The 17616-nt window shown below is 42.6% G+C and overlaps 1 protein-coding gene across 1 annotated transcript in view; it reads left to right on the top strand.

Annotated features, from left to right (window-relative positions):
• Positions 1 to 1243: 1243 nt before the first annotated feature.
• PCCB (propionyl-CoA carboxylase subunit beta) overlaps positions 1244 to 17616 on the top strand; it is a 28472-nt gene continuing 12099 nt past the window's right edge. The window contains exons 1-8 of the mRNA XM_054385804.1: positions 1244 to 1411; positions 3767 to 3886; positions 6144 to 6212; positions 8048 to 8104; positions 11239 to 11352; positions 13540 to 13650; positions 13997 to 14105; positions 14965 to 15085. Coding sequence (XP_054241779.1) covers positions 1244 to 1411; positions 3767 to 3886; positions 6144 to 6212; positions 8048 to 8104; positions 11239 to 11352; positions 13540 to 13650; positions 13997 to 14105; positions 14965 to 15085 — 869 coding nt within the window. The remainder of the gene's footprint in view (positions 1412 to 3766; positions 3887 to 6143; positions 6213 to 8047; positions 8105 to 11238; positions 11353 to 13539; positions 13651 to 13996; positions 14106 to 14964; positions 15086 to 17616) is intronic.

Raw genomic sequence — 17616 nt, forward strand, 5'->3', positions numbered from 1 at the left:
AGTTGGAAGGAACCTCTGAAAGTCATCTAGTCCAAATGGCTTGCTAGATCAGGATCACCCAGTGTCAATCATACAGGAACACATCCAGGTGGGTTTTAAATGCCTGCAGAGATGAAGACTTTTATTGTTGCAGACTTTTAAGATCCAACTGACAAAGCCCTGAGAAAACTTAAAAATTCAGTGTTGTCTCTGTTCTGAGTAGGAGGCTGGACTGGAGCCTGACAGCCCTTCCGAAATTAATTATTGTATGACAGCTTGTATACACTGTGTAATCCAAGTATTTCCATTCTTGGAGATTCTTCTTTAGACTTAACCTTGTGGTTTCTACAGGGCCATGCTTGTGTCCCTCTTCATGCTTAGCATATGAACACGTAAAGCAATATTCACCAAGCACTGTTTCAGTTCAGCTGACTGCTTATTTCTTGGTGGTCAGCCTCTGCAGTGGGCTACAGGAGTAACATATGATCTGGTATACAGATGGCTGTGTTTGCAAACCAGAGAACTGCCTGGGAATGGATGACATCACATCTCTGGATTGTGGATACACTGCAGCTAGGTCACTGGGTCTGTGCAATGAGTATTCTCCAAACACTCTAATCTGCTCCCTTTTTATACGGTCTTTTATTTTCTTCATCCTTGTGAAAGTGTGCTGTGACAAGAGCCAGATTGCCTGCTAATAGGAGGAGACAGAGAACCTGTGCCTGTACATCATAGAGAGTGTTTTTATAACAAATAGTTCCTAGCACTCAGTAGAGAGGGCAGCTAATCTGGAGAGTTAAACACTTTTGCCTGCCGTTTGCACTTCTGCAATGCTTCCGAAGTGCCCGTGGCTTTACCCAAGCAAACCCAGTATCTCCACAAAGAGGAAGCGGGAAGGAGCCGATGCCTAGTCACGATGGCCAGGCGCAAAGCTTCCCTAGGCAGACAAAAGCCGGGAAATCGCGGGCTTCCGGGCAGGCAGGAGCCTCCCTGTGCGCACGGCGCGAGGACGGGGCGGCCGTTCCCTGCAAGCCGAGGAAGGGAGCGCCCAGGCAGCTGCCGCTGCTCCCCTTTCGCGGCCCTCCCACTCGGCGAACGACATCTTTACCGTGACCTAAGCCTCCGCCGGCTGCCTGTCACTTGTGTGAGCTCTGCCGCGGTCCCCCTCCAACCCAGCGCGGCCGGCAGTACTTGCCGCCTGGCTCCGGGCCAAGGCCTCCCATCGGCTGCGCGCAGGCGCTGCTGCCGCCGGCTGGCTTACAACATGGCGGCGCTGCGCCTGGTGCAGCGGGTGGTGCGGCTGTCCCGGCTGTCCCCGTGTCGGGCCGCCTCGGGGAGCCCTACGCCCTCCGTGCCCGAGCGCATCGAGGAGAAGCGCCGAGCCGCGTTGCTCGGTGGCGGCCAGGCCCGCATCGACGCCCAGCACAAGCGGGTGAGCCGCGGGAAGAAAAGTCCCCGTCTTCCCGCTGCCCTCACGGTGGGGGTTCAGCTCGCCGCCAGGCTCGTTAACGGGGCGACTCCATTTGGCGACAGGCGCGGTGGGGAGGCGAGAAGTAGTCACAGCGGCCTCCGGGCTGTGGGGAGGCAGGGAGTGGTCCGTGGGCACGGTTCGGATGGCCTTCAGCCATCACCGGCGGCAGTCCCGGGAGTGCTGGAAACCCCGGGCCCGGGTGGCTCCACGCTGCACTTGTAGAGGCCCTTTGCCGAGGAGCTTTACTGAAAAGAGGTTATAGACTGTCATCAGCCAGGCGGAAAAAGAAGAATGAATGTACCTCAGTTCTGTCGCCAAGAGTGGCTGTAATGCCGTGTATGCAAGGGGTAGCATTGACAGAAATTGGAGCTGTCGCCTATCGTGTGATGGTAAGGTCGAGGTTGCTTAGCACTTTTGTGGGCCTGGAGGCATCCAGCGCAACTTCATTTGTTATGGTGCTGTTGCAGTTCTAAGCTGATCTTCCAAGAGATGAGAGCAAAGAAGAGTGGAAATAAGGCAGGGGAAAAGATGGGAAGGATGGCAGCAGGTGGATGTTTAGTCTTTTGTTCAGAATTTAGGCAAGAAGGCCAATGACATCCTGTGGTGATTAAAAAGAAGGTGGCCAGCAGCTTGAAGGAGGTTCTCCTCCTGCTCTACTCTGTCCTGGTGAGGCCACATCTGGAGTATTGTGTCCAGTTCTGGGCTCTCCAGTTCAAAAGGGACATGGAATTTACTGGAGAGACTCCAATGGAGGGCCACAAAGATGCTGAGGGAACTGCAGCATCTCTCTGATAAGGAGAGGCTGAGAGTCTTGGGGCTACTTAGCCATGAGAAGAGCAGACTGAGAGGGGATCTGCTCAATGCTGATCAGTAGCTAAAGGATAGAGGTCAAGAGGATGGGGCCAGGCTTTTTTCAGTAGTACCCAGTGATAGGACAACGGGCAATGGACACAAACTAGAACATGGGAGGTTTCACTTATGCATATGCAAAATCTTTGGAGGTGCTGGAGCACTGGAACACACTGCTCAGAAAGGTGGTAGAATCTCCTCTGGAGATTTTCAAAGCCTGCCTGGACTTTGAGTTCCTGTGCAGTCTCCTGTAGGTGAAGCCGCTTTAGTGGGGGGGGGCGTGGACTAGATGATCTCTGGAGGTTCCTTCCAACCCCCACCATTCTGTGGTGCTGTAATGCTGAGGGGTGTGGCAAAATAGTTTCTGTTTATTGTTTTTTTCCGGGATGTTTTTTTTGCCATTAGAACAAGAACTTGGTACCATCATGGTTTGTGGGCATCAAGGAGATAGTGATACTCAATTGAAGACTACATGAATGATCAGTTTGCCTGTGAGTGTTTTCCCTCCTGTAGTTCTACAACATCTGAAAAGAGTTGTAGAGACTCACTGAGTTACATTTTGGACAATGACATACGAATTACACAAGTGTGTCTGCATATCTAAGGTCTCCAACATCCTGTGTCATCTTTTTCACAAACGGGATCTATGGCTTACATTAGTCTTTCCTGCATTTGTTGATTTTTGTGAACTTCTGGACCTGTGGTCAGAAGTTTTGTAGAGAAGCCAAGGTGTCATGTTGTGGTAGGCTCACTCCATCCCCTAAAGAAGACAACCCAGGTGCCCTGAGCTTTGTAAACCGACACTTGTCTGCTTTGGAAGTAACAAATTTGTTTGGAAGGTTAATGAATAGAAAGAACTTTGCATTTATTACTGCATGGCATCATTAATACTGAGCGAGGGACAGGTATAGCTGTCAGTTGGTTACATTCTTGGCCCTTGCTCCACTTTTGCCTATGCCAGTATCCAACAGTAAAAAAGAACAAAAAGATGTTGTCAGAACGTTCCTTGAGGCTGTTGTATTTCCCTTTTTCCTCTCATTTGCTGCAAGTATTGAGCATGGTCAATTGAGCCTTGAACTGTTGGTAAGGACTGCCTTAGCTGTGGAAGGGTTCCATGGTTAAGAATAGAACAAAGGCCTTGATAGTGACATTTAAATGTGTAGGCAAAAATAGCCATGATGCTGTTATATCTTGTCAAAAGGACTCTGAGAATGTTTCCTTCATCTTCTGGTAGGGCTGTTCCAAGAGTCAGCTGCTGTTTCAAAGTCTGGTTTTCATTATGTTTATTTTTAAGGAGGATAATCTCTGTATAGACTGTTTCCAGCTTTGGGGAAATGCAGTTGCTTAATGGGCCAACTGTAGCAGATCAAGTCAGGCTATGTTTGATTAAAATGCATTTGCTGGTGGTCACCAAACAGAGCCAGAACCACCTGATGGCTATGTAAATTGCTGCTTCCTTTGTTTCAGGGAAAGCTGACAGCAAGGGAACGAATTCTGCTGCTCTTGGACGCTGACAGTTTTGATGAATATGACATGTTTGTGGAACACAGGTGTTCTGACTTTGGGATGGACTCTAGTAAGAATAAGGTAGTTTTATTTCCTAAAATTTTTTTTTTCCTCTGTCCTCTGCTGTTTAGCCAGCCAGCTTGTTAGAGGCTCTTACCTTCACATGTGGTGTCTTTTGTTTTCATTTTGTTTTGCGAATTTCCTTTTATTGCTTGCCATTTCCATTTAATAGTTTGTAGGATTTACTTTTCCATTGTCTAAACTTGACACCTTTTTTATAAGGTTATCTGTTTGATTAAAATACCTCCCCAGGTGTTGTTTTAGATTTGTAGTTTAAATCACAGAGGAGACTGCAGAGCTTTGTAGTTACAACTTTGTTAGTAAAGTCAGATACAAGGAACAAGTACAGGTATTTGTAGGGATAATTCTGCTTCCCCACAGGTAGCATTAGAGTTACAATATGAAATATCTCTGATCCATATGTATGTATGCCTGCCAGACTATAGAGTCATGAAATCCTTTAGGGCCTTAAAATCTGATAAGCTTGGAAATTGAAGCGTTCATCCTGGTCTGCTGACAAGTTGCAATCTGCTTGCTTGCACAGTTTTCAAATAGGTATCCTAAACCAAGCTGGTGCATGAGGTTCCTCATGTTAGAGGGAAAATCTATAGCTCCCCAGAAGTTTCTGTGATAACACTGAGGTTTGATAAATTGCTACATGGCAAAAAGTATTTTGTTGCAATTTAATGCAGAAAGGACCAATAAAGATGCTGGGATGTATAGGTGGCTGGTGCTGATGTGCCTGTTCAGTGTGAATCACCTGTAGCAGAAGACTCTTTACTGTGGAGCATTCTGTTTTGGGGTGTGCTGAGCAGCTGCTCTGTGTCTGCCACTGCTTTATGCTTCATACAGCTTCTGTTTATGCGGTTGTTTAACTGTTTTTTTCAGTCCTTCAGGTTGCAGGGCTGCATTATGTGGGTCAGGGGGATCAGCAGGCTTCCACCATGAGCAGCTGTGGATTGGGAACCAGCAAAGGTCACAGATGTGTTTTCATTTTAGTAGCCAGCAGATTGACAAGAGTTGGTGCTAGGTCTACCCTCTCAATATGTGTGGGAGTAAACATCTTCTCTAAGTAATTTTTACTCTGTTTCTTAACAAATTGAAATAACTGCTATGTTGCCTGTCATTTTACTCGATGCTGCACCCCACAGTGCTGATACAAGTTGCAGTTTCTGAGGATGGGAGGAGCAGCAAAGTCCTGAGAGTGACAGGAGGGTTAATTTTCCCCTTGCCCTTCAGATTTCACCTTTCAGTGAGCTGCAGATTGTGTTTACAGAGCACAGTTTTGCAACAGATGACCTAACTGTGTCCAGTGAGCTGGAATATTAGTTTAGCAAGAACTTCTCTGAGTTCCTTGAACCTTCTGAATGTAGGGTAGGACTTGCACTCACATCTGGGCTACTCTGCTGCTTGGGATTTTAAGACTCCAGCATAAGACAGCAGCTGGAACTACAGATGTGTTTCCTGCTGCTCTGTGTGCCAGGAACCAGGAGTTGGTAGCACTGCTGTCGTTGCAGCCTGAGAATAGTCCCTGGACTGCTTTGACCTTACTGAGAACAGATCACCTTGAGTGTAAATGGCCCTTAGAGTGGGCCCTGCACAATATAATCTTTTCTTCATGCCAAGCAGCAAAAAGCATTTAAACACTTGGAATTCCTTTGTTACAGCCCAGTAAATTTCCTCTTCTACTGCTGTCCTGAAAGACTTACATTATTTTCCTTTATTAAAAAGGGAGACAATGCAGATAAGCAGATTTAAGGATTTGTGGCCTCTATTTCCTCTTCCAGCTTCTTCTTCCCTTATTTAGAGGGTGAAAAATGAGATAGGTCAATTTGAAGTATTTGGGGTGACTGTAATTATGTTTTTTGACTTTTTCAGGGTTGTATTCCCCCCCATATAAAATCCTCAAGAAAGGTTTGTGTGCTGTGTCTGTTCTTTCAAAAACATCCAAGTGGTCCTAATAAAAGGTACATCCTGTCTCTAAGAATCTGAATTGCCTTAACTTCAGATGGGCTGAAAATTTCAAGGGAAAGTACAAAATTCACTAGTCTTTATAATACACAACTACTATGTAATGTTACCTCTAGTTTTCCTTTCCAGGGCTTGGAGAATTCTTTGTGGAGCCCCCAGTGCAAACATGAAAGACAGTCCTCTCACAGAATCAGTCTTTCCTTTGATTTAGTACCCAGTATAAGTCTGTGGGTTTTTAGTGGACATCATTGCTGCTTTGAATTTTTAATTATTATTTTTAATTAATTTATTTGGTGTTTTAATGCAGTATCCTGGAGACAGTGTGGTGACTGGTCGTGGACGGATTAATGGAAGACTGGCTTATGTTTTCAGTCAGGTACGTGTTTGCCTGTTGGTTTTTAAATGGCCTGAACTTAACGCTTTGAAAGAAATCCAAAATAGTTCAGTGTGACCATGTTAGTAATGCATCTATTTACCTTCTACCAGTAAGCACAAGACAGACTTCCTATGGGAGGAAGCAAGGGATGTTCAGACAAGAAACAAAGAAGTATTTCTCCAAACTGTTGGTTGATAGATGCAGTTGTGACAAGAGTGAGGTGAAAAGAGTAAAGAACCAGTGGGAATATTTTGAAAAAACAAACTCTGATTAGTCAGTGTAGTATCATTGGATATTGATATGCTGAGAGGAAAGAAGAGGCCTCCAAAACCATGTTTTTGATAACCAAGAGGCAAATTAATGGAGATGGCACTGGGCACTATATGTTTAAAGCAGCTGCAAGCTTTGACTCTGTCCCTGCAGTTAAAGATGTGTGGATGGACCCCTACGAGTGTGTGGAGACCTGCAAGTGTCACTGGAGGGCTTTGTGAGCTCTGAGAACCGTCTTTGGGTTGCAAGCTGCAGAACGGGGGCTGTTTGCTGGAGGTGTCAACTGGAATTCCAATGAGTGGAATTCATGACAGAGGGTACTTGAGCAATCTTGGATTGTTTCTCAAGTTTGAACTCTCTGATTAGTTAAAGGGATTGTGGTAGCATATAAATATATAGCTAAAATATACTTTTTATGTTAAATAAAAATATTTTAAATGAAACACCATAGGTGGAGATTTATCTCTGTTAGTCTTCACACTGTGAAAGAAAAGCTTTCTTTCACATCATCAGTGATTGCTTCTCTGTTCTGGGCCAAAAAGTAGCCTTTGTTCACTTTCCTATCTTAGCCAAAATGATTGTTGCTGTATGACCTTGTAGCAAGTCATGCACCCTGTTTTTCTTGTCTAGGATATGCGATTCTTCCAAGGAAAGGTCACAGCTATTGTGGGCAGAAATGTAAGATAGGTACCAAACACAATCCTTAATTTTAGAAGAGTGCAAATAGAGGACAGTTTTTATATTAAAACTATTTAAATATGCCCCTTCATGATACACCTCTCTTTTAAAAAAAATATTTGTAATTAAAGACCTTTTTCCCTTCTAAACTGAGCTGCCACCTGAGATCCTCCTTCCTTTTTGGTTCAGCTGCTAGTCATAGTTGTGCTGTTCTCTGTCGAGGGTTTTTAGGGCTCCTTGGAAAGGAATGTTTGTTGGGAATGCATCAGAGAAACTCACCAGAAGTTGGCTCCGGGCTCTGTTGTTGCCAGTAGGTGTCAATATACCCTTCTTCTTCTGGATCAATCTCAGGATCTAGTGCTGTTCAGGCCTGGGTGCAGCATCAATAGTCACTTTTAGCTGACAGTCCCTGCAGCACCCATAAAACCATAATCAACTCTTGGAGCATAAATCAGGAGTGTGGAATAGTGACATATTTTCAGTTTATTTTGGCCTGTTTGCACATGTGTTTTACTGCATCCCCTTGCAGTGAGACCTTCTTCCCAAGTGAAATTTCTCCAGATTATTTCAGTATTGATGATGAAAGAGTAGTAAAAAGTTTGTAGAAAGGAAGAATGTTTCTGTAAAGGGGAAAAAAAAAGTCAAATGAGACAAAAAAAAAAAAAGTTTGTGATTTTTAACATGGAATCCACAGGGAAATGCAGTAAAAGATCTTGTTCCTTGGATTAAAGAGGATTGCTCTATAGGATGGTCTGAGGGAGGTAGTTTGTTCTGGAGCAGTATACCAAAGCATAAGCATTGTAGGATTATACTGTTTACTGGAAACTTTCTACAATTTTTACTGAAATGATTCTTTCCCTGATTTGAATTTTTTGTTTCCCCTCTAGGATTTTACTGTATTTGGAGGCAGTTTATCTGGAGCTCACGCCCAGAAGATCTGCAAGGTAATATTTCACAGGGAGGAAAACAAAACAAAAACTTCTCAGTGTTGTTTTTTCAATCTGTTGTGTTAATGACTTTGGAGAAGGTGATTTGTGACTGACTTAGTGGACTCTGGTGTGTATTGTGGCAACCTGAAAATGCTAAGCTTTTCCATGTTAAGCTACCTTTTCTGTTGGGATACAAAGGGCAGGAAAGATTTGCAAAGTAAAAATATAAAATAATTAGCCATTGTTTGCTGGAAAAATGTGAAATGACTGGGAGAAAAGTTTTCCTATAGACAGTGCTATGTGGAAGTGTGCAACATTTATAAAAAGCAAATGTAACAAGTAAACAGTATGAAGATTGTTTTGCAACTTGGAGGTTACCTTGATACTCATAACTGGTGTTATCAGGCACTTTTGGCTATTTATTCTCGGTTGCCTGATTGTATCACTGGAAAAATTGTTGTGTGAATCCCAGGGGTGGGAAGGACAAGAACTTTTTCATGCATGAGTGTTCCATGGTATGGGCTGGTGAGAACTTCCTGAATTTTCTTGCTGTGGCATCAAAACCAAGGTTTTTGGTGTGCAAGGCCTTTTCTCCTGATGGAATTAACTGCGTTTTCCCATAGTCTCCTCAGCAGTGAGGAGTTCTAAAACTACACAATACAAATATTTTGGGCTGGAAAGCAACTACTTGGTTTCACCAAGTCTTGATATTGGAGCTTTGGAATGTCTCTGTGTTGGGGAGGGATGTAAAGGTACTGGAATATCGGGATGCTTTCTGCTGTTTTCTTGATCTCTTATTTGTAAATAAGCAGTGAGAAGTGGTAGCAGAACTAGAAAGAAATGTGTGTCTTTCCCAGGTGGTACTGTTCTTGGTTGGCTTTAGTGTCAGTGGTAGGCTCTAATGTTTGAAGGCTCTGGATCTGTCTCACGTATCTTAGTTGTTCTTAATGGGCTGAATTCTTGGAATAATCTGTTCTGAGAGAGATGTCTTGGCTCCTGCAAACCTTATTGGTAGCTGAAGGGGCTGTGAAATGTCATGGAACATGGAAGTGAAGTTACTCTCCCTTAGCTGCACTTCTTCAGAGATCTCCTGCTTTGGTAGTAATCATTTCCTATTTGGGATTTTTTTTTTCCCCTGGACTTGCAGAAGCAGCACTATTTGGCATCCTGCAGCAGAGCTCCAGGCTAGGTGGGTCTGGGCTATGAATTGCCTGCTACTTTTGCAGAGGAGCCTGTGGTCTTTCAGACCACATTAAATGCCTGTAATAGTTTCTCTGAAGCTGCAGAGATTCCATGTGGCTCTTACGAGAGTATTATATGGCCACTTACGTTGGGGAACACTGTAAAGCCTGTGTGTGCATCTATGGTGTCATGTTTTAAGACAGTTGTTGAGTTCATGAGATGAAGAAAACTGTTTTTTGAGAATGAATTCTGAAATGTTCCCTGAAAATCCTGGTGTGGCAAAAAAATGTAAAAATGTCTGATCTCAAATACACGAACATATTTGCAAGTGTCTGAACGTGCATATTGATGAGTGTTTTGGGAAGAAGTTCAGTGTCTGGAAAAGCTGCAAAATTATTCCATGTATGAAGCCCTGCAAAACAGCAAACAGTGGTAGTGGAATTGTTTCACAAACCTGTCCTGATAGAGTGACAGGCTGTCTAGGAAGAAGTAACAAAGGTCAGCTCCACTCATTTTTAATAATGTAATACTTTTTAATAAGATAATGCTTTGTGTGGCATTCACATAAGCAAACAAGACCACTCCTGTCTGACATAGCCTGTGGTTGCAATCCACACAGATGCCTTTGAAACGTGGGGTTGTATTTAAACAGTCAAGTTGTGTGTTTGACACAGCAAGATTTAATTTTCTGAATGGACATCCATGAACAAAGCGTGGAGCACCCCTGGTTTACATGGAATCATTGAAGGTAGAAACAAAGCCACTTAATGCTACAGAGTCATCATCACTTCATGTTCAGGCTGGAATTCTGGTACTGCTGAGATACTCTTGATTGGAATTGGACTGAGCATGCTTACTGTGTTTCTAGGCTATATAAGATTTAAGGTTGGTGCTGCCAGCACAGACAGGACTGAAGTTCTAAAAATCTGAAAGATTGTCTGAAGTAGGATGTAATTCTGTAAGAATGATTGAAAGGGCTCATACCAGGCAGAGAAAATTAACTTTAACATTCAGTATGGGGGATGACTGGCTATGTGTAGTTTTACAGAGATTATTTAGGAGCTAAAGCAGATCTTAACAATGTATCAGTGCTGTAGTGTTACAAAAATGGCAAATATTTTACTGGGATTTAGTAATCAGGAATATTTTATGTAAGGAATGTAAGGAATTTAATCCTCCCACTTAAGCCTCTGCTAGAGTATTGTATTTGATCTTAAGGCAAGTAACAAAAATGGTCACTAACAAAAATTAGATGTAGAAAGAGCAGTGTGACTAAAGTGATGCTGCTTAGCCTAGAAACATGAAGGAAAACACGAAGGCTGGCAGGAGATTTGAGGTACTTGAATGTTGATGAAGGTAGAGGCAGAGAAGGATTTAATTGCTCAGCCTGTCTCCTATGTATCAGGAAAGAAGCAATGTTTCTGAATTTCCAGAGGAAAGACTTAGTTTATTCTTCTGAAAGAACTGCTAAGAAGGATAAGCAAGCATTAGAAGGTACTGCTTAGGGAGATTACAGAGTCACCACTGCAGTAAACTTTCAAGATCAGATTACACATTTATGAGGCAATGTTTAAGGTGCAGTTAAGAGCTCTTGCAAACAAAGACAGATTGGTCCTCTCTGGTCCAAACTCTTGTGATTGTGTCACTTATCAGAGAGTTTGGATAATGCAGTGTGTGCAGAGTATGGAGGAGAACAGCTAGTGAGGCAGATAAATACTGAAGGTTGTGAGGGGGATGAAATGTGTATCTCTTCTTGGCCTTTGGTCTGAGTCAAAACATGACAGCCCAGTAAGCAGTTAATGACTGTGATAGTTAATGCAAACAAAGGACAAGCTAAGCACTACATAGATGGTTCAAATTCTGATACATATAAATTTTATTCAAGGGGATGTGCAGTTTGGGGAGTTGGTTGCTTTTGGATTTTAGCTTAGCTAGATCAATAATGAGGAGTTTGCATTCATCATCAGATCATGGATCAAGCTGCTATGGTCGGAGCACCTGTGATTGGGCTGAATGACTCTGGAGGAGCCCGTATCCAGGAGGGAGTGGAGTCCTTGGCAGGCTATGCAGACATATTTTTGGTAAGTAGGCTACTGGATGACCAGGAAGCTTGGCATCCACAATGATGGACAAAGTCTTTCTTTACTTAACCTGAAAGTTTACTGACAAATACAACTTATCATCACCTTATTTCAGATGATTATCTGGTGGATAAAGCAGCACATATGACGGCTTGCGAGACCTGGACTGTCCTCTTGGTTCTCTTCGTGGCTTTGGGCAAATTACTACTTAGTTCCATTTACCTGTGTGTTAAACCTGGGTAATGCTGAACCATGTAACGCACTGTGATCCAATAATAAGCTTTGCAGGAGCTGCACTATATGGTGAGCTTTGTCATAAGAACAAAAGAATAGGCAAGTTCCTTAACTGGAAGAAGGTCCCAAACAACTGCTCATCTTTCTGATTTACACTGAAGTATAGCTTGCCTGAGTGCTGGGATGTTTCTCTTGAGCGTTTGTTTGAGATGGGTGGGCAACCAGTAGTTCAGAGACTGTTTTGATAGGTGACTGATGCTTGTGATGCATCACCAGCTGCCCTTGTGTCTCCTCTGAAATAAAGGCAGGTTAAGAATCTCACACAACAGATTTGTTTTCAATAGGGCTTGATAAAAAGTGAAAGATTTCTGCTGCAGAAACAGGGACTTAAAGTAAATCAAACATTGCAAGTGAAGATAACTTCAGAAACTCAGATCAGAAGCACCAAGTACCTGCTTTGTTCAGATGGTAGGTCAGTATGGAGAAAAAAAGTTGCAAGTCAGAGGTTTCTGTGTGAAGAGCAACATATAATGCAATATTCACCTTGCCATTTGGGGATGTCCAGCACTGATTGGACTGGTGAAAGCTCTGTGTTTCTACAGCAGTTTTGTAGCTAATGCAAGAATTCCACTACACACACTACTGATCATTTTTTCACTTAAATGACATTATTTTATATGCCCACCTAAACACGTTGCTTTCCAGTAAGTGCACAGACCATGAACATGGGTGTGCTCTCAGTAGGAATGTACATGGGTGGGATGATGAGTTAGATGGTAGTGGTCTTTTGGATTAGTGCATTCTGGGATGATGCGGTTGAAAAGTTGCAGAAATCAGCTGCAATCCAGTCGAGCAATGTAAACAATTTTTTTTGCACAACATGCCACCCACTGAATCATAGGATTGTTTCAGTTGGAAAAGTTCTTTAAGATCACCAAATCCGACCATTATGTAATTCTACCAAATCTGCAGATAAATTGTGTTCCTCAGCACCAGATCTCTGCCTCTTTGAAACATCTCCAGAGATAGGTATTCAACCACCTCCCTGTGCCAGTCTTTAAGAACCCTTTCAGTGAAGATGTTTTTTCTTATATCAAACCTGAACCTCCTCTGGTGCAACTTGAGGCCATTTCCTCTTGTCCTAAAACTTCTTACTAGAGAGGAGAGACCAAGCCCCTCTTTGCTCCAACCTCCTTTCAGGTAGTTGTAGAGAACAAGAAAGGTTCCCCTAAGCCTCCTTTTCTCCAGACTAAACAACCCCAGTTCCCTCTGCTGTTTCTCAAAAGACCTGTTCTTCAGACCCTTCAACAGCTTCACTGCCCTTCTCTGGACCTGCTCAGGCACCTCAGTATCTTTCCTGTAGTGAGGGCCCCAAAACAGAAACCAGTGCTTAAGGTGTGGCCTTACCAGTGCTAAGTACAGGGGGACAATCACTTCCCTATTCCTGGTGGCCACACTATTCCTGATCCGGGCCAGGATGCTGCTGGTCTTCTTGGCCACCTGAGCACACAGGGGCTCATCTTCAGCCAGCTGTCAGTCAGCACCTCTAGGAATCCACATTGGTGGACAGCAGTAATTCACCACTGTGTAAAACTCAAGGCAGTACAAGAATCTGATTTTTCAAAGACTTATTAGCCAGCTCTGGTAGATAAACTTCCTTCTGCCTCTGAGTGATAATGTACCTCTGTATTCAAATTTAGGTACATCCAATTCTCGACACTTTCCTTTTCCTTTGCAGCTGTTGCATGGTTATGTAACCAAATGTATGGGAACAGAAAGAAGCAAAACAGAAGCAATAATTCTTCTGTCTGCATGAAGATATATCTGAATATTTGTCTCTCAGTAAATAAAGCAAGGTGTCCTATGCTCTTCGTGATTGTGAATTCCTGCAGGAGCTATGCACAGACTTAAAGATGCACTTTTTGGGTAAAACTAGATGTCTTTCTATTGCAGAGAAATGTTCTGTGTTCTGGGGTAGTTCCACAGATCTCCCTCATTATGGGTCCTTGTGCTGGTGGAGCTGTGTATTCGCCTGCTCTCACTGATTTCACGTTCATGGTGAAGGTAAGGGTGGAGGATATCTTGACCTACTGCTGCTAACACTGAACATACACAAACTGACCCCACATGAAGAGGTTGTTTTCCTTTTCCTGAGATAGTCTCCTGCTTTGGATTAATCTTATTTTTAGTAAGTCAGGAAAAATTTTCCCAAAATAACTTGTGGATAGTTGCATTTTTTGTGGACTTTTGATATAATGCATGAAGGATTTTTAAGAGATTGGTCCTTGTGTTCTACTGTTCTCTTGGTTCTAAGGAAAGTTTGCAGAGTCTGTGGCTTTTCCTGAGGTATTTTTGCAGCCTGAGTCTGGCATTTACTGTGTGTTCTTGTGTTTTTTTCCCCCTCCCTTAGGATACATCCTATCTCTTCATCACTGGCCCGGATGTAGTTAAGTCTGTTACCAATGAAGATGTCACCCAGGAGCAGCTTGGGGGTGCAAGAACGCACACTGCTGTATCTGGTGAGAGCTTCACAGTGTACTCAACATACTGATTGTTCTTCAGAGTGCATGATGTAGTTGTTCCAGTTAAACAGCTGATGATCTAATGCAGCTTTTGATACTCCTGAGTGTCACTTGAGTCAAAGTGATAAAACTCTACTTAAGTGCAGAATCTCACTCTGTGTAGGGCTCTCTTGCTGTTCCTTTTTAGTAATGGGAAGCAAATTAGAAGAAACACGAGTCTGGGAGAGTTCTGGGGTTTGGAAGAGAAAGTAGCAAATCCACAAAATATTTATAAGTGGGAAGACTGTTGGAGGATAGGGCTTAGCAAAGCAGGCTTTGGGGTGGTGTGAGGTTTTTTGTTGTCTAGAAATTTGCATGTGTTGAAAGATTCTTCATAGTCCCTTGTTTGCTTATTAACATGATTGATTAAACTTCTTAACTATAAACTGAGTGACAGTTTTCCCTCTGGGATAACTTGTCGAGTCATGAATCTTCTTGAGGCCCAAAATGACTGTGGGATCTCAAATTCTGTGAACTGATGATGAAACCCCCCGCTCCCCCCCCCCCAGACATTACTTAAATCTTTGTGAAAGAACTTGTAGTCAAGTGCAGCACTGGTGTCAGCTAGGTCTCTGACAGCTGATAAACCAGTTTACATTATTTCAAATATGAAATCAAGAATCCAGACTTGTGAAGGAGGAAGTCTGACACAGCCACATGTTTTCTAGATGTTTTTAGCTGGTCAAATTTGGTGGCTTAAAACTCCCACTTATTAGTAGCTCAGGTTTTAAAAATCTTGCTGTGACTTCTTTGTATCTTTATTAGTATGTCCTTGAAAATTGAAGCTTGCAAAATAACTGCTTAACTTTGTTTCCAGGAGTGGCTCACAGAGCCTTTGAGAACGATATAGATGCTTTACTTCAGCTTCGAGAGTTCATTAATTATTTACCTCTTAGCAACCGGGATCCAGCTCCAGTTTGTGAATGCCATGATCCCAGGTAAGAAGAGACTGGCTGAGATCTGTCATCTCTGACCACACAATTTCATGGCTTCCCTGCCTCCAGGAGTGTGAATAAATGAGTGTTTCGTGCCTGGGAAACATTTCAACAAGCAGGTGCACATACAGGCATGCTTGCTGTTAGGTTATTTTTGTTTATTATTTTCTGAAAGCAACGTTATTTGGGCTGTGTGCAGAATGGGGGTAGTAATCTCTGTGCAGATGGCTTGTTGCAGTCCCTTGAAAAGAGCAAGCTGGGCAGAAGATCTCAGAGTGAACAAAAGTGGGGAGAACTTGGCCTGCTTTGTCAGTTGGGTGTCCTGTGTAAATTCTGTTCATTAAGGTTAAAGGTGGGGAAGAAACAAGGAAGCAAAGGAAGCAGAAAGTTGAATGTGTTAGGTACTTACCTGTCAGGCTCATTATGCAGTTGGCAACATAATGAAGGACTTGAGTCATTTCGAGAAGGGAAAACCAGCAACTGTCTGGCATTATATCAGAGAATTTTTCCAGGAGCTAGAGGGACAGCCAGAGAGCCAGCACAACACTGTTCAGGTAGAAAGCCTTGCTGGTAGCGTTAAAGACAGAATGGCAATGGAGTAAAAGCATTTTTGACTCGAGATCCAGCTGCACCCCCAGTTCAGCTCTTTCTATAGGTAACCCATAAGAGATTGTTGCTGCATTCTAAATGGGAGCTGTGCCTGTACTGGTTCTGTCAGTTCTACAGATGTGTGATGTATGTCTTGTGCTGCTTACATGATGAGCTGGGAGGTTATCAGTGTTCTAAATTCTTCTTTGTCATGTCTTTGAAACAGTTTGTGCAGGGAGGTGTTTGTTTTGGTTTTTTTTTTCATCAAATCTAACAAATCACTGCTCTGGTGCTTTAAATACATTGTTTGGTATTAGGACCAGTTGCTCTTAGAGAATGGTCCTAACTTTTTCCCAGATGTTGATCTTTAGGAGTTCATTAAACTGGAAGACTCTTCTTGTTTGATGGTGACAAACCAAAGCAAATCTCTTCTATTATTTGGTAAATATGGAGAATTATCTCTGAGGTTATCATGTTCCTTCTAAGCATTCAACAAGTTGTAGTGGGATAATTGCTGTCTGTAGACCTGAATGTGGTGTTTTAATTTTGTTACAGAAACAACAGGTTTTGGTTTTCTTTTTTTTAATCAATGTATCTTAAAATAGGCAGTTTATTTTCTAGTGAGAAGCTGTCAGTTACCTTGTAGCTACTAATGTGTAAGAGATTAGGTTTTTTATGTGGTCACAGATACATTATTAGAGGATTACAGTATACTAAGTGCTTGATAATTTGTACTAAGAGCCTCAATTTAGTTTTTATGCATGTGAAAAATCTGTTTGTTTTTTTTTTTTAAATTTGCCTGTTTCATAGTCAATATTTCTCCCATGTGTGGCCTTAATGCTTAGATTGGCAATAAATCATCTGGACATGCTGACATCTTAATAGACTTCTCTTGCTTTGAACTGATGTGCTTGATCCTTACCACTGCTCCAGTCAAAGCCCATCCTTCTAGAGTAATTTCTTTCTTACTGTATCTTTTTCAGACCACAGAAAGTTGTAACAGATAAGAATTAAATGTAACATGCTTTTGTCTTCACAGTAAAGTCCAGAAGCTGGGGAGGGGAAGGGATGACTGCTTTGTTCTTTTTTTTTTTTTTTCCTTTCCCCTTCTTTGTGGTGTTTAAAATTGTCCATCTTGGTGCTGAAATCATAGAATGGTTTGGGTTGGAAGGATCTCCAAAGTTCATCTTCCTGCAATGAGCAGGGACGTCCTCCACTAGATCAGGTTGCTCAGAGTGTTGTTGAGTATCTCCAAGGATGGTGCCTCACCTCCCTCGGCACCCTGTTCCAGTGTTTCACCACCTTTGTGGCAAAGAACTTGTTCCTCACATCCAATCTAAATCTACTCTTCCCTAATTTAAAACTCTTGCCCCTTGCCCTATCATCAGTTGTGTCTTAAGTTTTTGATGACAGTGGCCTGGGTTCTAAAGAATCAGAAGGTTCTTTGTAGTTACCAAGCTGACTAACAGTGAAATGTCCTCTGCATCTGAAGGGTGTCTCATTCATTGCATTTGGTGCAGTGTGTGACTATGAACAAATTTATTTTCCTCTGAAGTATGCATCAAACCATCACACCAATTTCTGGAGGTTATAATCAGTTCTTGGTGCCCGAGTCCAGTTTCCCTTTTGTATTGAATGAAAACCAATAGCCATCTGTGTGAGTGTCTCAAGCAGGCTTCTGATGGCTGCTTTGACAGTGAGCGGCAGTTCCTTCCAGGTAAGTGGAGTCTGTAAAAAACACAGTTCTCAACTACTGAGGTCTTGGTGACTCTACTGTAAGCTCCAGATGTCCTTTATCTGTGGAGATTTGAAGGACACTTTCAAACTTGTGGTGTTCTGGGTAGTGTCTTCATTTTGATGGTGGTTATTGGTCGTAATGCCTTTATAATACACCTCAGTACTTTCCAGCAGTGTGAATTTATAGGAACAATAATTTAATTTTTCTA

The sequence above is a fragment of the Indicator indicator genome, chromosome 13 (genome assembly GCF_027791375.1).
Source record: "Indicator indicator isolate 239-I01 chromosome 13, UM_Iind_1.1, whole genome shotgun sequence".
In the NCBI taxonomy this organism is placed as follows: Eukaryota; Metazoa; Chordata; class Aves; order Piciformes; family Indicatoridae; genus Indicator; species Indicator indicator.